Source organism: Thalassophryne amazonica, chromosome 9, assembly GCF_902500255.1.
Source record: "Thalassophryne amazonica chromosome 9, fThaAma1.1, whole genome shotgun sequence".
NCBI classification, from domain to species: Eukaryota; Metazoa; Chordata; class Actinopteri; order Batrachoidiformes; family Batrachoididae; genus Thalassophryne; species Thalassophryne amazonica.
Window position 1 is genome coordinate 75607421 of NC_047111.1, and position 24759 is coordinate 75632179.

At 43.4% G+C, this 24759-nt stretch overlaps 1 protein-coding gene across 1 annotated transcript in view; it reads right to left on the reverse strand.

The window, feature by feature from the left end:
* Window positions 1–2080: 2080 nt before the first annotated feature.
* Window positions 2081–24759, reverse strand: part of LOC117517416 (pecanex-like protein 3) — a 109387-nt gene continuing 86708 nt past the window's right edge. Inside the window, exon 35 of the mRNA XM_034178420.1 lies at window positions 2081–4376. Coding sequence (XP_034034311.1) covers window positions 4239–4376 — 138 coding nt within the window. The 3' untranslated portion in view covers window positions 2081–4238. The remainder of the gene's footprint in view (window positions 4377–24759) is intronic.

The following is a 24759-nucleotide window of genomic DNA, read 5'->3' on the forward strand; positions in this document are numbered from 1 at the left end:
ACTTTAGTTTTGTATCATGTCTGTGATCTGCTTTTTTTCTACAAAATTAAACAACTGAATGAACATCCTCCGAGACCAGTGATTCCATAATTTTTGCCAGGGGTTGTAGTAGTGTGGCATTCAGTCAGTGAGTTCGTCAATTTTATGGAACAAACAGGTGTGAATCAGGTGTCCCCTATTTAAGGATGAAGCCAGCACCTGTTGAATATGCTTTTCTCTTTGAAAGCCTGAGGAAAATGGGACGTTCAAGACATTGTTCAGAAGAACAGCGTAGTTTGATTAAAAAGTTGATTGGAGGGGGGAAAACTTATATGCAGGTGCAAAAAATTATAGGCTGTTCATCTACAATGATCTCCAATGAATTAAAATGGACAAAAAAAAAAACAAAAAAAACTGATGCGTGGAAGAAAACGGAAAACCATCAAAATGGATAGAATAACCAGAATGGCAAAGGCTCACCCATTGATCAGCTCCAGGATGATCAAAGACAGTCTGAAGTTACCTGTAAGTGCTGTGACAGTTAGAAGACACCTGTGTGAAGCTAATTTATTTGCAAGAATCCCCCGCAAAGTCCCTCTGTTAAATAAAAGACGTGCAGAAGAGGTTACAATTTGCCAAGAACACCGAACACAGATCAACTGGCCTAAAGAGAAATGGAGGAATATTTTGTGGACTGATGAAAGTAAAATTGTTCTTTTTGGGTTCAAGGGCCACAGACAGTTTGAAAGATGACCTCCAAACTCTGAATTCAAGCCACAGTTCACAGTGAAAACAGTGAAGCATGGTGGTGCAAGCATCAGGATATGGGCATGTTTCTCCTCCTATGGTGCTGGGCCTATATATCGCAATACCAGGTATCATGGATCAGTTTGGATATGTCATAATACTTGAAGAGGTCATGTTGCCTTATGCTGAAGAGGACATGCCCTTGAAATGGGTGTTTCAACAAGACAATGACCCCAAGCACCTTAGTAAACGATCAAAATCTTGGTTCCAAACCAACAAAATTAATGCCTCGCAGATATGAAGAAATCATGAAAAACTGGTTATACAACTCCATACTAGTTCAGTGATTCACAGGATTGCTAAAAAAAAACTGTTTTAACATAATAGTTTGAGTTTGTAGCGTCAGCAGATGCTACCATTATTGTGAACACCCCCCTTTCTACTTTTTTTTTTTTACCAATAGCCCAATTTCATAGCCTTAAGAGTGTGCATATCATGAATGCTTGGTCTTGTTGGATTTGAGAATCTACTGCATCTACTGGTTTCCCATGTTACAATAAATATACTCAAAACCTGGATTAATCTTTTTAGTCACATAGCACTACTATTATTCTGAACACAACTGTATGTTGCTACTCCTTAAGGTAGTTGGGATTGCCCTTTGATTGACAGGGTGGAGCATTGTCTCATGAGCGAGACTCTGGTGTTCAAATCTCGCTTGGATTACCACGACCTGCCCTCTGCAAGTGTTGGACTAATGCTGCGGCAGTTAACGTGGCAGACCACCAAGCAGGAACCGCTGCAGCTCCAAAACTGTCACCTCAGAAGGTCACAATGGTGTGACAGAAGTATTGGCCAAAAGATATGGTGACAACATGCTAATATGCCAATTTGTGCAAATATTTTGAATTTTGGCTAAGAATTGGTCTTGATTTGTTCTCATCAGGTGTGGTCTCACCAACAAGCCTTTCAATTAAGGATGCTGTAGTCAAAGTGGTTTGCAGAGACCTGGCTCACTGCAGTTTTCTTAAAACAAAAAAGTACACTGACTGTCAGAAGAGCCCAGAATTGACTCCAGGTTAATGATTGTGCACCACTAGTTGTAAAATAAATAAAAGCCCATCAGAGCTATTCATACACTGGCCACCAGCAGTGTTAGAAAGTATCAGCACCTCCAGAATCAGCAAATGTGACTACAAGCAGGAACAATTTCTCAAGTCACATTAAGATATGTCAGGGTGCATTACGAGGAGAAAAAAAACTGCCGGAAAAGAATAGCAGATTTTCAGTCAAAGAAAATTAAAGGCCACAATAAATACACAAAGAAAAAGTAAAATTCTATCACAACACTTAATCTGCAAACAAGGCAAAAATCTTTAATTTAAATAAAGGGGAAGAATACACATAAAAAGTACATTTAACACTGAAGTCTTTAAATAAAAGAGCACCCTCCCAGTGTGAGTTAAATTAAAGGTTAAGTGGGGCTGTTCTGTGATACACGTGCAAAAGTGTTAATGCAATATCCGTGTAAAGAGCATTTCGCCACTCAGCTCTGCCCTCTAGTGGCTCAGTGGAAAAAAGCAACCCAAAATCCTTTAAATAGATTTATACTTTATAGTCATGTATGAAACACGCTGTACATAAGTTTCAGAAATGGCATCATCCCTTTTTAACTAACTCAAAGGTGCATCCTTTTGTCTTGTGCTTTCTTCACTGCTGCTGAAGTGTGCATGTGTGTTGACAGAAAGGCCCAAAACAGCACAGATCAGAAAAAAACTTTGTCCAGAGTTGGACAGCTGAAACAGACTTAAAAAAAAAAAAAAAAGACACCCTGTGACTCCTGTAACTTTCATTCTGCCTCTTCAGTTTTCTCCGATTAGACAAAAAGTTTCTTTGCATGTCAGTGTTCCTGTTTTACACCCTGAGAACTTTCCGACAGTGGAGGAAAATATTTGGCGGGGGGAAATAAACAAAACAAACAACCTGGCACTGGAAGAGTGAAGGCGTCACACGATGGCACAGTCGCTCAAACAGGAAAACAGACGCGAGCAGGAGACGTGTTAATTTGTTCAGTCAGTCACTTTTTCTGTTTTTTTTAATGTTTAAAAAATAATCCCACCAAGGAGACTCAATCTGTGAAAACAAGAGTAAACTCACTTCACAGAAGAACTTCCAGTTGTACAAAATAAAAATGCCAGCTGTCGGTGAGATGATAAAAAACAAAGTGGAACGACAATTTAACAAAAGGAAGATTAATTCCATTGTCCATGTTACCGGTACACAAACCCAGTTAAAAGATATCTGTATTAAATAAACCTTCCACCTTTCAATTCAGTATTCATTTTATTTCCAGCTAAAACGCTGGATGTAACTGTGGTACAAACAGCAGTAGTCGTATTTTAGCAGAAGGTACAGAAGCAGCAGATCAGAAACGGGAAGAAAACTGAGTCCAGAGCTGAGTGTATCTGATCAGAGCAGTTACAGATCCAAACAAAAACCAACTCGCCGTGCACGAGACACTGAGCCATTCTTCAAGTAAAAAAAAAAAAGTAAATAAAATGTAAAATCCACTCACCAAGAAAGAAAAAGACTTCAGTTTACAACACTCCCATGGTGGAGTCACGTGATCAACACAAGTGCTCCGTTTGACCCTGATTTGAGTATCAGCTCCATCTCACGTTGGCCCGCGTGTCAGTGTAAACGCGCCACGTCGGCTGGCCGGAATGAAACAATGCCATGGCTGATGTGAAGCACCTCCGTGTGGGTGACAGGCCGGAGGACACAATGGATCACATGACTGATGTGTGGGTTCCACTGTTCGTGTGTAATGTGCAAGAAGAGGTGGCAGAATTTATGTGCAGACAAAAACAGTCTGACACAAAAACAAGGTCCAGCAGGGATAGAAAAAAAAATGGTTTCCACAATTTTAGTGAACTCCACACAGCAATAGTTTTATTTTATTATTATTTTTTTGGATTGCTTATGCAAAAAAATTGCTGCTGCAAATGTCATGTGAGAGAAGGTCAAAGGTCAGCCTTCACTCTCTAAAGTAGAAAAATAATCCTCCAGCAAAACATCCCTTATAATTGCACTGGCCTTTGTGGCCTGTCATCACAACCACACGGTTGTCCATGAAGACACTTAGTGTCATCTGGGGGAGGGGGGTGTCAGTCAAATTTGGGAACTGATGGCGTTGGCTGAAATTTTATGATGCGACGTACACCAGCTCTGCGTGCAGTCAGATGCTCGACCATGTCAAACGAGGACAGGTTTGACTGGTACGTAAATGTATGTGGCAACGCAGAGCCCATTTAAACACAGAAAGAAAAGGTTGCATTTCCTTTACAGGGTTGACAAATTGTAGTTTTTGGCTTCAAACAAGGGTTCATGGAATGAGTCCAGAAGGACGGAATGAGGCAGGCTGGCGTAAACCAGGTCTGATCCAGAGATGACGGGGTTGTGCTTTTGTGGCAGAGAATCGCACTCAGGTTGGGAGTCGGTGGGGTGCAGACTCAACGCAGGTGCTCGAGTAAAGGCAGCTCTGTGGATTCGTCACAGGGAGTGGGGGGGTCTCCTGCATTGATCGCCTGAGTGGCTCCCAGAGGATCCTGTGTTGGACTGGAGTCTGGTGGGGCAACAGGAGGAGCCAGCTGGAAAAGGTAAAAGTTATTTATTTTAACATCAGTATGACGCAAAGCAAATTCTAATCACTACATGTATCACAAAGAACAACTACAGTAGGGTTGGGTATCGAGAAGTGGTTCTTTTCGGGTATCGTTAAGAAATGATTCGATCCTCTGATATCAATAGTCTTTTTGCTTAATGATTCCCTTATTAGTCCTACAGAGCGGCTGTTGTTTTTGAGGGTGTTTTGTCTGGAAAATGATCATTTCTCTACCTTGATTACAGACCCTGCAGCAGCTCTGTAATCAACCGCTTCTGCAGCGCGATTCCACTTTGAAGTGTGAACCAATGAAGCAATGCTTCAATCCGCTGGCTTGTTGGTTCTTTGATTTGCTGATCTTCAGAAGCGGCAAGTGCACTTCTTAACCCCTCTCAAATCCATTAAAATGTCAAACGCGAGTCACTTTTGTGTGGATTAAAGTCACTAACTGGGACTTTTGTTGCAGTCAAGAAACAAGAATTGTCCTCCATTCCATTGGCACAGCTCCAAACACTGCGCAGCTCTCTGCCGAGACAGAGTTCCATCGGAATTAATAACTTCAAAGCGAATTGCCGCTTTAAATAAACACTGTAAAACAGACAAACTACAATCAACGAAAACGTTTTTTCCTCCAAAAATGAGATGCCCTGCATTCTTTATAAATTACATCCTGATGTACAGCACAGTCAGCTGCAAGAGCTCAGCTCAAACGTATGGAAAGACATTCATGCCATTAATGTCTGAAAGGAAATGCTTTTGACAATAACTACAGATTTTGTTTATTTCCATGTCCAGAGATCAAGGCTCCACCATGTAGAGTTTACTATGTCCAGAGTTTAAAAATCCAGTGACCAATTTCATATTTATTTACTTTAAAGACTCAATAAAATGTTGACATAGAAAACCTGTAAAGCCTACTTTTAGTACACAGAAAATTCACAAGAGGTATCGATAAGAGAACTGATAAGGAATCGGATCAATAAGCGGAATCAATAATGGTATCAATAGATAAAATCTTAATACCCATCCCTAAACTACAGTGCATCTGTGCTGCACTTTTAATAATATTGACTTGCATTTATAGAGCACTTTTCAGGACACCCAAAGCGCTTCACAAGCTGCATTATTCTGCACCTACAGCCCCTCCAACCACCACCTCATTTATACACAGGCAAAGTGGGTTAAGTGCCTTGCCCAAGGACACAATGGCCACATACATATTTTTGACTGGTTGGGAGCCGGATTCAAACCACCGATCCTTTGGTCACAAGATGGCTTGCTCGACCAATGGAACCATTTCCACTATGTTCACATTTGGTTATGTTACAGCCTTATTCCAAAATGGTTGAAATTCATTTTTTTCCCCTCAAATTCTACACACAATACCCCATAACGACAATGTGAAAAAAACCTTTGTTTGCTATTTTTGCAAATTTATAAAAAAAAAAAAAAAAAAAAAAAACAACTAAGAAATCACATGAACACACACAGTGAGGGAAATAAGTATTTGATCCACTTTCAATTTTGTACGTTTTCCCCACCTACAAAGAATGTAGAGGTCTGTAATATTTTATCATAGGTACACTTCAACTGTGAGAAACAGAGAAAAAAAAAAAAAATCACATTGTATGATTTTTAAAGAATTAATTTACATTTTATTGCATGAAATAAGTATTTGCTCACCTACCAACCAGCAAGAATTCTGGCTCTCAAAGACGTGATAGTTTTTCTTTAAGAAGTCCTCCTATTCTGCACTCTTTAACTGTATTAATTGCACCAGTTTGAGCTAGTTACCTGTATAAAAGACACCTGTCCACACAATCAATCACACGCCAACCTATCCACCATGGCCAAGACCAAAGAGCTGTCTAAGGACACCAGCAGGGATGCTTATTCGCTGTCTTTGGACGGTTTTCCATGTTTTTTAAATTCTTGCCTTCTGAAAGAAATGGCAGAACATGATTTTTATTTCTTCAAATTGACAAACTAATATTTTGCTGTAAAATGCCCAAATTCCTTTGAAATCGATCATCATAAAGTGGTTTGTTTACTGGAGAAGGAGACCGCCAGTCCACCGCACATTCTCACTGGTCGAAAAACAAGGCCTCGCTCTCACTGCCTTGATGCGCTTACCGAGTCTGCAGGCTCGGTAAGCGCTGCAGCGGGCCACTCACACCACCCCGTCTGCTGTGCAGAGCTGCAGCCAACTCCGGCAACAAGTCCAGAGACTGCTCAAACATTTCTACACGAGCGGGCATGGAAACACTTCTGTTTTGATGTGGAGTGCTCTGGCAACCTGCAAGGATAGATTTCTTGCGGAAAAATCTGCAGCGCCGCAGGGTCTTGGTAACTGCAGCCGCAGAGTTCTGTGGCTACTGAGAGAGGTTTGTATCTTTTTAATGATTTCGATTCTCTGTGGGGCCCGCATCCGTACCCCGCAATGGTAACACCGGAGGCAGACTGAGTGGGGGTGACAACGAGTCTCTACGCGGAATCGCTTTTCACAGTAGGTTCTTGTTGAAGGTAGTAAATGCACAATGTATCGATGTTCCAGACAATTTCCTGCCTGGTTCCCACACCAGATCTTATAGCATCGTTCAACAAATTTTCTACCTCGTCAGTTTCACATTGTTTATTCCCAATATTACACAAGATAAATACAGTTAACACCGATATCATTTAAACAAGCAAATTCTGTGATATTTTGGTATTGTTGTATGATAAATGTAATGCTTAGAGAGTAAAACACCCACGATCATTGAAGTTTCTTGCCACCAATGGCACCATCCACCATGTATTTTAGTATGTGGCCATGTCTTTTTTTTTTTTTTTTGGTTGTTAAACTGCTAAATCGCTCAGTCCTCTCTGCACCCGACCCCCATGGCCCCCTTTCAGGTTGAGCCCGGCCAGGCCCCGTGGGCTAAGGCCCGACCACCAGGCACTCGTGCGCGAGCCCCAACCCCAGGCCTGGCTCCAGGGTGGGGCCCTGGCTCCGCCATACCGGGCAACGTCTCGGTCCTTGATATCGTGCTGGTCATAGGAGCTTCTGAAGCTCCTATGTTCTTTCGGTCATGAGCTTCTGGCTCATGACCGAAAGAACAAGATCGCGAGTACAAGCGGCCGAGATGGGTTTCCTCCGCAGGGTGGCTGGGCGCTCCCTTAGAGATAGGGTGAGGAGTTCGGTCACTCGGGAGGAGCTCGGAGTCGAGCTGCTGCTCTTCCAAATTGAAAGGAGCCAGCTGAGGTGGCTCAGGCATCTTTTCTGGATGCCCCCTGGACGCCTCGCTGGAGAGGTGTTCTAGGCACCTCCCATCAGGAGGAGGAGGAGGCCCTGGGGAAGACCCAGGACATGCTGGAGGGGCTTGGGAACGCCTCGGGGTTCCCCCGAAAGGAGCTGGGGGAGGTGTGTGTGGATCAGGAGGTCTGGGCGGCTTTGCTTGAGCAGTTGCCCCCGCGACCTGACCCCAGATGAAGCGGAAGAAAATGGGTAGCTGGAACTGTTAAATCGCCTGCCAAATCAATGGAATCTTTGATACAAGCTTAAATAGTTCATATGTATCTGCTTTCCGTGAGAAATACATCTTGTATTGAAAAACATGAAACAAATTACACACGGTGGTGGTTAAAAGAAAAAAAAAAATCAGGTTCAGATACTTAGAGGTATTTGGGCTCAGACTGAGATGGATAATTTAAACAAATTTAACATTTTATTGTTGTGCATTACTGAATGAATAACAGTAATCAAGTGGCTTCAGTATTATATCTTTTTACCTAGTCTGAAAGCAGTTATGAAGTTATTTATAACATGTTAGTTGAGAGTTATGATCTTTAACTGCCTAGTCTTTGAGCCCTATTAAAATTTAGCTATACTGTAAACTACTGTTACATTCTCACCATGCTCCTATAGGATGGCACAACATGCATTCAAAAGCCACATGTGCCATACTGCAGGAGATTACAAGAGAAGTTCAACAGCTGTTTCAGGTCCAAATTTAGTCATCTTCCCGGACACCCCCACCCCCCACCCCAGTTTTCCAAACGCCTATGGTGTTCGGGGTAACTTTTGCTGTCTTGAATATTATAGATGAATCACAATGCTCTTTTTTTCCTCCTAAGCATCCATGCACCAGGGACAACATTGTAGACCTCCACAAGGCTGGGATGGGCTACAGGACAACAGACAAGTACCTTGGTGAGAAGACAACAGCTGCTGGTGCAATTATTAGAAAATGGAAGAAATCTTAATCTTGCTCGGTCTGGGGTTCCATGAAAGACGCCACCTCGTGGGGTAAGGATGATTCTGAGAAAGCTCAGGAATCAGCGCAGAACTACACGAGAGGACCTGGTCAATGACCTGAAGAGAGCTGGGACCACGGTCACAAAGATTACATTAGTAACACACGATGCCGTCATGGTTTTACTCAAGCCAGCACCTGTCCAGGCCCGTTTGAAGTTCGCCAATGACCATCTGGATGAACCAGAGGAGGTATGGGAGAAGGTCATGTGTTCAAATGAGGCCAAAACTGAGCTTTTTGGTATCAACTGCACTCACTGTGTTTGGCGGATCAGACAATTCCAAGAACACCATCCCAACCGTGAAGCATGGGGGTGGAAACATAATTTTTGTGGTACTTCTCTGCAAAGGGGACAACTGCACCATATTGAAGGGAGGATGGATGGGGTCATGTATCGCGAGATTTTGGCAAACAACCTCCTTCCCTCAGTAAGAGCATTGAAGATGGGTCGTGGCTGGGTCTTCCAGCATGACAATGAACTGAAACACACAGCCAGGGCAACTAAGGAGGGGCTCCGTAAGAAGCACGTCAAGGTCCTGGAGTGGCCGAGCCAGTTTCCAGACCTGAACCAAATAGAAAATCTTTGGATTTAACTGAAACTCGAAATCTCAAAGATCTGTATGGAAGAGTGGACCAAAATCTCTGCTGCAGTGTGTGTAAACTTGATAAAGAACTACAGGAAATGTCTGACCTCTGTAATTGCAAACAAAGGTTTCTGTACCAAATATTAAGGTCTGTTTTTCTGTTGTATCAAATACTTATTTTATGCAATAAAAAGCAAATTCCATCCAACCATCCATTTTCTTCCGCTTTATCCGGAGTCGGGTCGCGGGGACAGCAGCTCAAGCAAAGCCGCCCAGACCTCCCGATCCACACACACCTCCCCCAGCTCCTCCGGGGGAACCCCAAGGTGCTCCCAAGCCAGTCGAGAGATGTAGTCCCTCCAGCGTGTCCCGGGTCCTCCTCCCAATGGGACATGCCCGGAACACCTCTCCAGTGAGGTGTCCAGGGGGCATCCGGAAAAGATGCCCGAGGCACCTCAACTGACTCCTTTCGACGTGGAGGAGCACCGGCTCGACTCCGAGCTCCTCCCCAGTGACCGAGCTCCTCACCCTATCTTTAAGGGAGCGCACAGCCACCCTGCGGAGGAAACTCATCTCGGCCGCTTGTACTTGCGATCTCGTTCTTTCGGTCATGAGCCAAATCTGACCATTGGTGAGGATCGGAACGTAGATTGATCGGTAAATCGAGAGCTTTGCCCCCTACTCAGCTCTCTCTTCACCATGACGGTCCGATACAGCGACCGCATCACTGCAGATGCTGCACCGATCCGTCTATCGATCTCACGCTCCATCCGTCCCTCACTCATGAACAAGACCCCGACATACTTAAACTCCTCCACTTGAGGCAAGGACACTCCACCGACCTGAAGAGGGCAAAGCACCTTTTTCCGGTCGAGAACCATGGCCTCGGATTTGGAGGTGCTGATTTTCATCCCGGACGCTTCACACTCGGCTGCAAACCACCCCAGGGCATGCTGAAGGTCCTGATTTGACGAAGCCAACAGAACCACATCGTCCGCAAACAGCAGAGATGAGATTCTGTGATTCCCAAACCAGACCCCCTCTACACCCTGGCTGTGCCTAGAAATTCTGTCCATAAAAATAATGAACAGAACCGGTGACAAAGGGCAGCCCTGGCAGAGGCCAACGTGCACTGGAAACAGGTTTGACTTACTACCGGCAATGCGAACCAAGCTCCTGCTGCGGTCGTACAGGGACTGGATAGCCCTTAGCAAAGGACCCCGGACCCGGTACTCCCGGAGCACTCCCCACAGGGTGCCCCAAGGGACATGGTCGAACGCCTTCTCCAGATCCACAAAACACATGTAGACTGGTTGGGTCGAACTCCCACCCGACGGAGCGTGTAGAGCTGGTCCAGTGTGCCACGACCACACAAAAAGCAAATTCATTATTTAAAAATCATACAATGTGATTTCCTGATTTATTTATTTTTTTTAAGATTCTGTCTCTCACAGTTAAAGTGTACCTACCATAAAAATTACAGACCCCTCCATTCTTCATAGGTGGAAAAGTTGCAAAATTGACAGTGGATCAAATACTATTTCCTCACTAAGTATTCACAGCCTTTGCCATCAAGCTCAAAGTTGAGCTCAGGTGCATCTCATTTCCACTGATAATCCTTGAGAGGTTTCTACAGCTTAACTGGAGTCCACCTGGGGTAAATTCAGTTGATTGGACATGATTTGGAAAGGCATACACCTGTCTGCATATAAGGTCCCACAGTTGACAGTGCAATTCAGAGCACAAACCAAGCATGAAGTCATAGGAATTGTCTGTAGACCTCTGAGACCAAGAACCCGATGGTCACTCTGTCAGAGCTCCAGCATTCCTCTGTGGAGAGAGGAGAAAGTTCCAGAAGGACAACCACCTCTGCGGCAATCCACCAATCAGGCCTGTATGGTAGGTAGAGTGACCAGATGGAAGCCACTTAGTAAAAGGCACATGGCAGCCCACCTGGAGTTTGCCAAAAGGCACCTGAAGGACTCTCAGACCACGAGAACCAAAATTCTCTGGTCTGATGAGTCAAATATTGAAGTCTTTGGCATGAATGCCAGGTATCATGTTTGGAAGAAACCAGGCACCATCCCTAAAGTGAAGCATGGTGGTGGCAGCATCATGCTGTGAGGATGTTTTTCAGCAGCAGGAACTGGGAGACTAGTCAGGATGGAGGGAGAGATGAAGGCAACAATGTACAGAGACATCCTGGATGGAAACCTGCTCCAGAGCACTCTTGATCTCAAAATGGGGTGACGGTTCATGTTTCAGCAGGACAATGACCCTAAGCACACACCCAAGACATCAAAGGAGTGGCTTCAGGACAACTCTGTGAATGTCCTTGAGTGGCCCAACCAGAGTCCACACCTGAATCTGATTGAACATCTCTGGTGAGATCTGAAAATAGCTGTGCACTGATACTCCCCATCTAATCTGATGGAGCTTGAGAGTAGCTGCAAAGAGGAATGGACAAAACTGCCCAAAGATAGGTGCACCAAACTTGTGGCATCATATTCAAAAAGACCTGAGGCTGTAATTGCTGCCAAAGGTGCATCAACAAAGTATTATAGCAAAGGGTGTGCATACTTACGTACCCGTAATTTCTTAGTTTTTTTTTTTTTTTTTAAATTTGCGGGGAAAAAAAAAAAACAACCCTTTTTCATGTTGTCATTAGGAAGTGTTGCAAGTAGAATTGTGAGGGGAAAAAATTAATTTACTCCATTCTGTAACAAGACGGCAACATAAAATGTGGAAAAAGTGAAACGCTGTAAATACTTTCTGGATGCACTGTACACACTGCATAATCCCAACAAACCAACACACAGTTGTGGACAAGTTTAAACACACCTCATGTGAAGACAACCTTATTTTATTAAATAAGGTGTGTTAAGTCAGAATCAATCAATCAATCAACTTTTTTCTTATATAGCGCCAAATCACAACAAACAGTTGCCCCAAGGCGCTCCATATTGTAAGGCAAGGCCATACAATAATTATAAAAAACCCCAACGGTCAAAACGACCCCCTATGAGCAAGCACTTGGCAACAGTGGGAAGGAAAAACTCCCTTTTAACAGGAAGAAACCTCCAGCAGAACCAGGCTCAGGGAGGGGCAGTCTTCTGCTGAGACTGGTTGGGGCTGAGGGAAAAAAACAGGAAAAAGACATGCCGTGAAGGGGGGCAGAGATCGATCACTAATGATTAAATGCAGAGTGATGCATACGGAGCAAAAAGAGAAAGAAACAGTGCATCATGGGAACCCCCCCACAATCTACGTCTAAAGCAGCATAACCAAGGGATGGTCCAGGGTCACCCGATCCAGCCCTAACTATAAGCCTTAGCGAAAAGGAAAGTTTTAAGCCTAATCTTAAAAGTAGAGAGGGTATCTGTCTCCCTGATCTGAATTGGGAGCTGGTTCCACAGGAGAGGAGCCTGAAAGCTGAAGGCTCTGCCTCCCATTCTACTCTTACAAACCCTAGGAACTACAAGTAAGCCCGCAGTCAGAGCGAAGCGCTCTAATGGGGTAATATGGTACTACGAGGTCCCTAAGATAAGATGGGACCTGATTATTCAAAACCTTATAAGTAAGAAGAAGAATTTTTAATTCTATTCTAGAATTAACAGGAAGCCAATGAAGAGAGGCCAACACGGGTGAGATATGCTCTCTCCTGCTAGTCCCCGTCAGTACTCTAGCTGCAGCATTCTGAACCAACTGAAGGCTTTTTAGGGAACTTTTAGGACAACCTGATAATAATGAATTACAATAGTCCAGCCTAGAGGAAATAAATGCATGAATTAGTTTTTCAGCATCACTCTGAGACAAGACCTTTCTGATTTTAGAGATATTGCGTAAATGCAAAAAGGCAGTCCTACATATTTGTTTAATATGCGCTTTGAATGACATATCCTGATCAAAAATGACTCCAAGATTTCTCACAGTATTACTAGAGATCAGGGAAATGCCATCCAGAGTAACGATCTGGTTAGACACCATGCTTCTAAGATTTGTGGGGCCAAGTACAATAACTTCAGTTTTATCTGAGTTTAAAAGCAGGAAATTAGAGGTCATCCATGGTCATCCAATGGTTACTTTATTCCATATGAAGTTATTTAATAATTACTCGTTACTGGATACATTTATTTAGATTTTATTCTCGGTCAGATTTTCATTTGTCCACTAGTTTGGAAACAGTAAGATGAATGCATCTTAAAAGTTAAAGTAGATGATTCCTCCTCTCCCCCTAAACTAGCTGTTGCATAGCATCACATTCCAAGACATAAAGCTTCCTTCCTCAGCCTCTCCTCAAACCTCCTTCCTTCCAAACAGAGCAGAAGGTACAGCAATTGGTAGACATGTAGGCAGACAGATTATAGCAAGGGTCAGACGACTACGGAAGCACCTACAGTCAAAGAATAGGATGCTGCGATTTCTTGATTAGCAGCAGCATTCAAAGACATTTTCGAATCAGTTAAGGAAATAGAAGGTCTATTAGGAAATGGGGCAAATACCTAACCTTTTTGGAGGGCTCCTGATATGTTCTAACACATATGTACAAGGGCTTGTACATCTATGTGTATTATATTTTGTGTAAAATGTTAATTTAAAATTTCTAATCCCCCTCACACCAGAAAAAATAAAACCCATTACAATAGCTGTTTTTTATCCACTAGGGTGATTAAAGTAGAATATCGAGCACACAGCCACTGGATCTGAAGCAGTCTAATCCAAAAGTGCTATTGTGACCCAGTCTGAAAAATACATGTTCCTGAACCTGATCCCAGCCAAAATTACTGTGAACTTGTGCCAATGAATTCCAGTCAGTAAATTCGTAAGAGACAAAGACAACAGCTTTAAACTCTGACATAAGTTTATTGTTCAGCCATAGTTTTGTAAAAAGGTTTTATCGACTGCTTCACATTTCCAAGATTATGTTAAAGGACTTTTTTTTTTAAGTCAAGTAATTAAGGGAGAAAATATCCTGATGATTTTGAGATACTCTTACAATAAATGTTTTATTGTATTTTCCAGAGTGCAAGTTGCACCACACCATAAGTTGCATTGGCCAAAAAATGCCTCTTTAAAGAGGAATAAAGTGTATAAATCGCATTCATCACTTCATGCAAGAAGAAGCAAAATGGATTAAATCGCTGTATTATTCGTTTATAAGGCACACATGGTGTAAAGGAGCACAACAAACGAACTAATTAATGTCACTATAAGAGCACAAAATGAGACTAAACTGCTTCTTTCAGCTATTGAACAGATCATATGAGATGAACGTACCATTCAATGAAATGTTTGAAAACCGGTGTATCATTTATACTCGTATATTTACAACACTAACACTGCTTTAGACATAAGAAGCTAAGAGGTAATTAATGATTATATATATATATATATATATATATATATATCAATCAATCAATTTTTTATATAGCGCCAAATCACAACAAACAGTTGCCCCAAGGCGCTTTATATTGTAAGGCAAGGCCACACAATAATTATGTAAAACCCCAACGGTCAAAACGACCCCCTGTGAGCAAGCACTTGGCTACAGTGGGAAGGAAAAACTCCCTTTTAACAGGAAGAAACCTCCAGCAGAACCAGGCTCAGGGAGGGGCAGTCTTCTGCTGGGACTGGTTGGGGCTGAGGGAGAGAACCAGGAAAAAGACATGCTGTGGAGGGGAGCAGAGATCGATCACTAATGATTAAATGCAGAGTGGTGCATACAGAGCAAAAAGAGAAAGAAACAGTGCATCATGGGAACCCCCAGGCAGTCTACATCTATAGCAGCATAACTAAGGGATGGTTCAGGGTCACCTGATCCAGCCCTAACTATAAGCTTTAGCAAAAAGGAAAGTTTTAAGCCTAATCTTAAAAGTAGAGAGGGTGTCTGTCTCCCTGATCTGAATTGGGAGCTGGTTCCACAGGAGTGGAGCCTGAAAGCTGAAGGCTCTGCCTCCCATTCTACTCTTACAAACCCTAGGAACTACAAGTAAGCCTGCAGTCTGAGAGCGATGCGCTCTATTGGGGTGATATGGTACTACGAGGTCCCTAAGATAAGATGGGACCTGATTATTCAAAACCTTAGAAGTAAGAAGAAGAATTTTAAATTCTATTCTAGAATTAACAGGAAGTCAATGAAGAGAGGCCAATATGGGTGAGATATGCTCTCTCCTAGTCCCCGTTAGTACTCTAGCTGCAGCATTTTGAATTAACTGAAGGCTTTTTAGGGAACTTTTAGGACAACCTGATAATAATGAATTACAATAGTCAAGCCTAGAGGAAATAAATGCATGAATTAGTTTTTCAGCATCACTCTGAGACAAGACCTTTCTGATTTTAGAGATATTGCGTAAATGCAAAAAAGCAGTCCTACATATTTGTTTAATATGCGCTTTGAATGACATATCCTGATCAAAAATGACTCCAAGATTTCTCACAGTATTACTAGAGGTCAGGGTAATGCCATCCAGAGTAAGGATCTGGTTAGACACCATGTTTCTAAGATTTGTGGGGCCAAGTACAATAACTTCAGTTTTATCTGAGTTTAAAAGCAGGAAATTAGAGGTCATCCATGTCTTTATGTCTGTAAGACAATCCTGCAGTTTAGCTAATTAGTGTGTGTCCTCTGGCTTCATGGATAGATAAAGCTGGGTATCATCTGCGTAACAATGAAAATTTAAGCAATACCGTCTAATAATACTGCCTAAGGGAAGCATGTATAAAGTGAATAAAATTGGTCCTAGCACAGAACCTTGTGGAACTCCATAATTAACTTTAGTCTGTGAAGAAGATTCCCCATTTACATGAACAAATTGTAATCTATTAGACAAATATGATTCAAACCACCGCAGCGCAGTGCCTTTAATACCTATGGCATGCTCTAATCTCTGTAATAAAATTTTATGGTCAACAGTATCAAAAGCAGCACTGAGGTCTAACAGAACAAGCACAGAGATGAGTCCACTGTCCGAGGCCATAAGATCATTTGCAACCTTCACTAATGCTGTTTCTGTACTATGATGAATTCTAAAACCTGACTAAAACTCTTCAAATAGACCATTCCTCTGCAGATGATCAGTTAGCTGTTTTACAACTACCCTTTCAAGAATTTTTGAGAGAAAAGGAAGGTTGGAGATTGGCCTAGAATTAGCTAAGATAGCTGGGTCAAGTGATGGCTTTTTAAGTAATGGTTTAATTACTGCCACCTTAAAAGCCTGTGGTACATAGCCAACTAACAAAGATAGATTGATCATATTTAAGATCGAAGCATTAAATAATGGTAGGGCTTCCTTGAGCAGCCTGGTAGGAATGGGGTCTAATAAACATGTTGATGGTTTGGATGAAGTAACTAATGAAAATAACTCAGACAGAACAATCGGAGAGAAAAGAGTCTAACCAAATACCGGCATCACTGAAAGCAGCCAAAGATAACGATATGTCTTTGGGATGGTTATGAGTAATTTTTTCTCTAATAGTTAAAATTTTGTTAGCAAAGAAAGTCATGAAGTCATTACTAGTTAAAGTTAATGGAATACTCAGCTCAATAGAGCTCTGACTCTTTGTCAGCCTGGCTACAGTGCTGAAAAGAAACCTGGGGTTGTTCTTATTTTCTTCAATTAGTGATGAGTAGAAAGATGTCCTAGCTTTACGGAGGGCTTTTTTATAGAGCAACAGACTCTTTTTCCAGGCTAAGTGAAGATCTTCTAAATTAGTGAGACGCCATTTCCTCTCCAACTTACGGGTTATCTGCTTTAAGCTACGAGTTTGTGAGTTATACCACGGAGTCAGGCACTTCTGATTTAAAGCTCTCTTTTTCAGAGGAGCTACAGCATCCAAAGTTGTCTTCAATGAAGGTAGCTACTCTGCACTGTGTTGGTATATGGCATTAGAGAACATAAAGAAGGAATCATATCCTTAAACCTAGTTACAGCGCTTTCTGAAAGACTTTGAGTGTAATGAAACTTATTCCCCACTGCTGGGTAGTCCATCAGAGTAAATGTTATTAAGAAATGATCAGACAGAAGGGAGTTTTCAGGGAATACTGTTAAGTCTTCTATTTCCATACCATAAGTCAGAACAAGATCTAAGATATGATTAAAGTGGTGGGTGGACTCATTTACTTTTTGAGCAAAGCCAATAGAGTCTAATAATAGATTAAATGCAGTGTTGAGGCTGTCATTCTCAGCATATATATATATATATATATATATATATATATATATATATATATATATATATTAACAATTGCAAAGTGTTTCGTTAAGCCACGGAACAGATGATCATATGTGAGGTGAACGTACAACAATTTAAATGGACTGCATTTATATAGCGCTTTTCCATCTGCATCAGACGTACAAAGCGCTTTACAATAATGCCTCACATACACCCATTCACACCAACACTCACATAGCGATGTCAGGGTGCTGCCATGCACGGTGCTCACTAGACACCGAGAGCAACTAGGGGATTAAGGACCTTGCCCGAGGGCCCTTCGTGATTTTGTGGTCAGGCTGGGGTTTGAACTGAGGATCCTCTGGTCTCAAGTCCAACACTTAACCACTAGACCATCACCTCCCTCATTGTAGTTTAAACTTCTTTTTTTAGTACATTTAGAAAATAAACTGTGAAGACTTTCAAGTCTCCCCCTCTAGCTGCCACCTTATCGTGGTGGGGGAGTTTGCGTACCCGGATGATGCTAGGAGCTATGTTGTCGGGGGCTTTGTGCTCCCTGTAGGGTCTCCCAAGGCAAACAGGTCCTAGGTGACGGGTCAGACTAAGGGCAGTTCAGAACCTCCATGACCAGTAAAAGATTAAGGACCGTGATGTCGCCCGGTATGGTGGAGCCGGGGTCCCACCCTGGAGCCAGGCCTGGGGTTGGGGCTCGCGCGCGAGCGCCTGGTGGTTGGGCCTTAGCCCATGGGGCCCGGCCGGGCTCAGCCCGAAAGAGTGACGTGGACCCGCCCTCCTGTGGGTTCAGCACCTGCAGAGGGAGCCATGGGGGTCGAGTGCAGAGAGGATTGGGTGGCGGTCGAGGGCGGGTGGCCCGGCGGCCCGGTCCATGCTCACAGCCCCTGGAATGTCACCTCGCTAGGGGGGAAGGAGCCTGAGCTTGTGCGGGAGGTTGAGCGATACCGACTAGAGATAGTCGGGTTCACCACGCACAGCTCGGGCTCTGGTACCCAACTCCTGGAGAGGGGCTGGACGCTTCATTTTTCTGGCGTCGCCCACGGGGAGAGGCGGAGAGCTGGGGTCGCATTGCTTATTGCGACCCAGCTCAGTCGCCAAGTGTTGGAGTTCACTTCAGTGAACGAGAGGGTCGCGTCCCTACGCCTTCGGGTCGGGGACAGGTCTCTCACCACTGTCTCGGCCTACGGGCCGAGCAGCACTGCAGAGTACCCGACCTTCCTGGAGTCCCTGGGAGGGGTACTAGATAGCGCTCCGACTGGTGACTCCATTGTTCTCCTGGGGGATTTCTACGCCCAAGTGGGCGGCGACAGTGAGACCTGGAGGGGGGTGATCGGGAAGCACGGCCTCCCCGATCTGAACCCGAGTGGTTTTCAGTTGTTGGACTTCTGTGCTAGTCACAGTTTGTCCATCACGAACACCATGTTCGAGCACAAGGGTGTCCATAAGTGCACGTGGCACCAGGACACCCTGAGCCGGAGGTCGATGATCGACTTTGTAGTCGTATCATCTGACCTTCGGCCACGTGTCTCGGACACTCGAGTGAAGAGAGGGGCAGAGCTGTCGACTGATCACCACCTGGTGGCGAGTTGGATCCGTTGGGAGGGTCTGCTGGGATCGACTGGCGGAACCCTCTGTCAGCGAGGTCTTCAACTCCCACCTCCGGGAGAGCTTCTCTCAGATCCCGGGGGAGGTTGGAGACATGGAGTCCGAGTGGACCATGTTCTCCACCTCCACTGCCGATGCGGCTGCTCGTAGCTGTGGTTGCAAGGTCTCTGGTGCCTGTCGCGGCGGCAATCCCCGAACCCGGTGGTGGACACCGGAAGTAAGGGATGTCATCAAGCTGAAGAAGGAGTCCTACTTATCTTTGTTGGTAGGTGGGACCCCAGAGGCAGCTGACAGGTACTGGCAGGCCAAGCGTGCCGCAGCCCGTGCGGTTGCAGAGGCAAAAACTCAGGTCTGGGAGGAGTTCGGGGAGGCTATGGAGGAGGACTATCGGTCGGCCTCGAAGAGATTCTGGCAAACCGTCCGACGCCTCAGGAGGCGGAAGCAGCTCTCCACCAGCACTGTTTACGGTGGGGGTGGGGAGCTGTTGACCCTGACTGGGGATGTTGTCGGGCGGTGGAAGGAGTACTTCGAGGATCATTATTTTTATGGACAGAATTTCTAGGCGCAGCCAGGGTGTAGAGGGGGTCTGGTTTGGGAACCACAGAATCTCGTCTCTGCTATTTGCGGACGATGTGGTTCTGTTGTCTTCGTCAAATTAGGACCTTCAGCGTGCACTGGGGCGGTTTGCAGCTGAGTGTGAAGTGTCCGGGATGAAAATCAGCACCTCCAAATCCGAGGCCATGGTTCTCGACTGGAAAAAAGGTGCTTTGCCCTCTTCAGGTCGGTGGAGTGTCCTTGCCTCAAGTGGAGGAGTTTAAGTATCTCGGGGTCTTGTTCATGAGTGAGGGACGGATGGAGCGTGAGATCGATAGACGGATCGGTGCAGCATCTGCAGTGATGCGGTCGCTTTATCGGACCGTCGTGGTGAAGAGAGAGCTGAGTAGGGGGGCAAAGCTCTCGATTTACCGTTCGATCTACGTTCCGATCCTCACCTATGGTCATGAGATTTGGCTCATGACCGAAAGAACGAGATTGCGAGTACAAGCAGCCGAGATGAGTTTCCTCCGCAGGGTGGCTGGGCGCTCCCTTAGAGACAGGGTGAGGAGCTCGGTCACTCGGGAGGAGCTTGGAGTCGAGCCGCTGCTCCTCCACGTCGAAAGGAGTCAGTTGAGGTGGCTCGGGCATCTTTTCTGGATGCCCCCTGGACGCCTCGCTGGAGAGGTGTTCCGGGCACGTCCCACTGGGAGGAGGCCCCGGGGAAGACCCAGGACACGCTGGAGGGACTACATCTCTCGGCTGGCTTGGGAACGCCTTGGGGTTCCCCCGGAGGAGCTGGAGGAGGTGTGTGTGGATCAGGAGGTCTGGGCGGCTTTGCTTGAGCTGCTGCCCCCGCGACCCGACTCCGGATAAAGCGGAAGAAAATGGATGGATGGATGGACTTTAAAGTCCAGACTTAAGACGCACTTATTTTCCCTTTCATATGGCTAGCATACTGGTACAGTTTTGTTTTACGCTTTTTACTCTTTTAATTCATGTTATTAGTAGGAGCGGGCCGCGGCTTCAACATCACCTAAATTCTGGGTCTTTTAGTGAAGCTTGGGGCTAGCGGCCGGCGATCACCTTAGTATTTCTTCTGTTTTTCTTGTTGATTAATGCTGACAAATTATACAGTATTTTTTGTCTTTCTGATGCCTGATTCTGTTTTTTCTCTGTTTAAGGTGCAGCTCCATCCAGAGATGGGAGTTGTATTTGTGTTGGCGACCCTCCTGTCCTGTGCACCAACAGCAATTCTTGTATATTCGTCCGTGAATTGTTCTGTGAATTATTTCTGTAATTTATGTTTGTAGCATGGCCCAAGCAGAGGGTCACCCCTATGAGTCTGATCTGCTTGAGGGTTCTTCCTCAGAGGGAGTTTTTCTTTACCACTGTTGCTCTGGGGGTTGGTAAGGTTACACCTTACCTGTGTGAAGTGCCTTGAGGCAACTCTGTTGTGATTTGGCGCTATATAAAGGAAATAAAAAAGAAAAGAAAAAAAACAAAACAAACCACTCACCATTAACATTCTTCTTATTAAAAGAGCTATCCTTGTAATTCCAAATAAGGTTTCTTCCATATAGAGAAAAAAGTTCATCTTCATTCAAAAATGTGGTCGTTCAGTTAAAAAAAAAAAAAAAAGGTACGGTATTTTCTTTACGGTAGAACTTATTCTACTGGTTCCAAGGTCTCCGCTCCTTCTCTCTTATCAGCTGAAGGCACGGACCAGCATGTCCACCTCGCCTGGTTTCTCCCTCTGAATGGGCATGTGTGCTCTTTTCATGGATCTTCTGAACTACGGACCTGCTGGGCCCCCTTTTTGTGATCAAAGAACAGAATATTTTATTTGAGTCTTTTTCCAGAGCTCAGTCAGCTGTTTGGGGACTTTTCCTCTTCCTCATTTAATGGTGGATTATCAAACTGATGTTTTGAGACCAGTGCTGATTTGCGGTTCAACGCAAACTTACGGTAAGTTCGGTTTTAAATCAACTCTGCAGCATTTATCTGTTTCCTGTTGACATTGTTACCCTGCTATGGAAATGAATGAATGTGCGTTTGCACACACACACATGCACACAAAAATATGTGTTACGGTACAGTTCTTTGTGTCATTAGACAGCACTCCTTGCTATTTGATAAAGACATTTATTCACATAATGTATTTGCTTGCAGTGAGCATGACTGTTAATTGTATTTCATCTGGAGCCTGACATGAGGAAAAGCTCAACATAGTAACATCATTACCATCTCTCATTTAAAGAACGCTTTAAGTGTGACCAGACTCAGCTTTAAATGCATGCTGAAAGTAGGGATGCACCAATCCACACTTTTTCACTTCCGATCCTATACATGAATTTGGATATCTGCCAATACTATTTTGACACCAGAGCTCTGTTTGCTTTAATATTATTACCATTATTGTTGATTTTATGAGGCTTTTCTTAAGAAGAACTGAAAGTTCAGCTGCAGTTTGCCAGAAGGTGTATCTAAGATGCAAGCCTAGATCAGGGCTGTGAAATGAAAATTGTAAAATCCGAGGAAAATTCACAGGGGGTCTGGGGGGCGCAGCTCCCCAGGAGCCGGGGTCTAGGGCCTTGTGGGGCCCCAGAAACCAAATTAAATCTTCTTCTACTAATACTTTTTCAACATCTCCTGGAAGAACAAATCTCAAAAAAATTAGTGCATATTTAATGATCCTAGATTCAACCTTTCATTTGAACCATCAATGATCGTGTTGAAATAACAGAATACGACATGGGAAGTAGGACCTGGAATGATTTTCCATTTAACTGTAAACCAAATTATGCATCAACTCAGAACAATTAAACTACATGAAATTCATGAAGACTGAAAAGACTGTTAAACCATGTCAAAAACCACAACTAAAGATTGTAGAATATTTTAAAAATCAGGGTAAAATATCAATAACATACCTTATAGCAAAAAAGCCACACATTCTTGTGTAAATTCCTGTAAATCCACTCAAAGCCAGTGTCTTTTTTCCGATGAAAAAAGTCGACATTAATAAAAACTGATTTACATTGTGTAAATTCATGTAGCCTAAATTCATTCAAAGCCACAATGTCTTTTTTCCAATGAAAGAAAGTCTAGATTAATGAAAAGAAAAAAAAGGCACATAATCTTTTCTGAAATCCTATTTGAACAGGACAATGTTTATTTTCCAGAGAGAGAAAAAAAAAAATTCTTACCAGTTCGCTTTTCCCGTTCATCTTTCAGGTGTGTTCATGAAGCCAGCAACAATTCCACGGATTGTTGTCCTTATCATACTTTTTCAAACAGTCTTTCTTGCCATCTTTGCTCTGTCTGATGTCGCTCCGTGACACAGACATGCTGCAAAATTCTCTTTTAAAAACTTGAAAGTTCTAAAAGTGTGCGATGTCCACATGCTACGTTTAGCTAAGCTTTGGACGGGAGCCACACAGTGTCACCGTAGCAACCAAACAGCCCTGCTTTACCACAACTGTCGTAACAGCCAGCATTTTTATTGACATGGGAAACATGTTTCCATTGTCAAAGCAAGTTTTCAGAGTAAAAATGAAGTCCTCTCCCTTTGTCTCTCTCTCACTCGCGCTCTCGCACCGTTTTCCTGCTGAACAAATGTGGAACTTTTTAGAAACACAAAGCCTTCTAACTGTAAAATAAACTGTACATTTCTAAATGTATCATCAGCAATGCTCACTCAAACTCTGGATTAATACTGAAGGACTTTAATGGACTTTTTCACTTTCAGCAGACAGAATCTCTGTTCGGCTGTGTTCTAAGCTGGCGTTTCTTAGCATTTCACAGCCTCGGGACGCTGAAGCAGCTAACTTTTTAACACATATTTACAGCAACAATTCAGTTCATTTTTTGGAAAAATCCATGCTTGACGAACAGAAAATTTGAACTCGACAGCCGGGTCAAAATTTGCTGCTACCCTCAGCTTCGAACACTGCGGAAGAGAGCTCTGTCAAGCAGCTCTATTTCAGAAACCTCCCCCATCCCCTCGGCAGCAAACAAAGCAGAGAGCAAACAGCAGTTGAGAGGTTTCACAGTGGCTCCTCTCTGGTATCGGAAAACGCCGCGGGTTGGATCAGTATTTTCCGACACATGAATTACGTCGGTATCAGAAACTGAATCCGATACTGGATCGATTGCATCCTTAGCTGAAAATAATCAAGTCCTGTTACAAAGTTTCCACCTCACCTGTTTTTTTAAAACGAAAAGGCAGTTTAATGGTGTGCTTCCCATTTCAAGTGTAAAGAAAATTAATGGTTGTGAACTGTGATTTTTTTTTTTGTATATAAGTTGCACCGAACTGTAAGTCACAGGACCTCTCAAACTAGTAAAAAATAACTATACTCCAGAAAATGCGGTAGTTAGAGATTACCTCGTGAACAGAACAGGACTCTATCATTCTAACTTGACTCGGCAGAGAGCTGCGCAGAGTTTGGAGCTGTGTGAACAGAACTTCCTTCTCGCAACAAGACAGGAGTCCCAGTTAGTGACTTTAATCCACACAAAAGTGACTCACGATTGACATATTCATAGATGAAAGTGGTGAAAAACAACAACAACAAAAAAATGCTGAAACACAAAATTACCCCCCAACACCACCGGCATAAAATTTTTGAATTCTAGAAGCTCTGAAATGCAATCTGGGGCTATTCCAGACAATAAACTGCAGTGAGTTGCAGCATCCATTTTGGTGAGAAAAAAACCCAACTTTCCTTATTCAAATTCATTCCAGTAGTATTCTGCCCTTACGAGGATGCAGCAGTTTTCTAGCTTGGCAGATAGTTCTGGAGGAAATCACACTGTTACGTCCCAAGAAATTAAATTGAAAATATGGTTTGACCGAAACAAATTGTCATTAAACTTAAATAAAACAGGGATGAAGTGGGAGGTGTAAGAGTCACTGTGTTCACAGGAAACACTTATTTCTATATGTATTTATTTATTTTCATTGTTAGTTGGTTTTATCTTTTCTGTTTTGTTTCATCAGTTTCTTTTTGTCTCTTTCTCTAAAATTGTATTGTAGCATTATTAGTTATTATGAAATATTACTATTATTGTTGTTGCTATTTTTATTAATATATGAATAAAAATAAATTAAAAAAAATTACAATTTAATTCTTAAGACAAGGAACGCTGAGCCATTAAT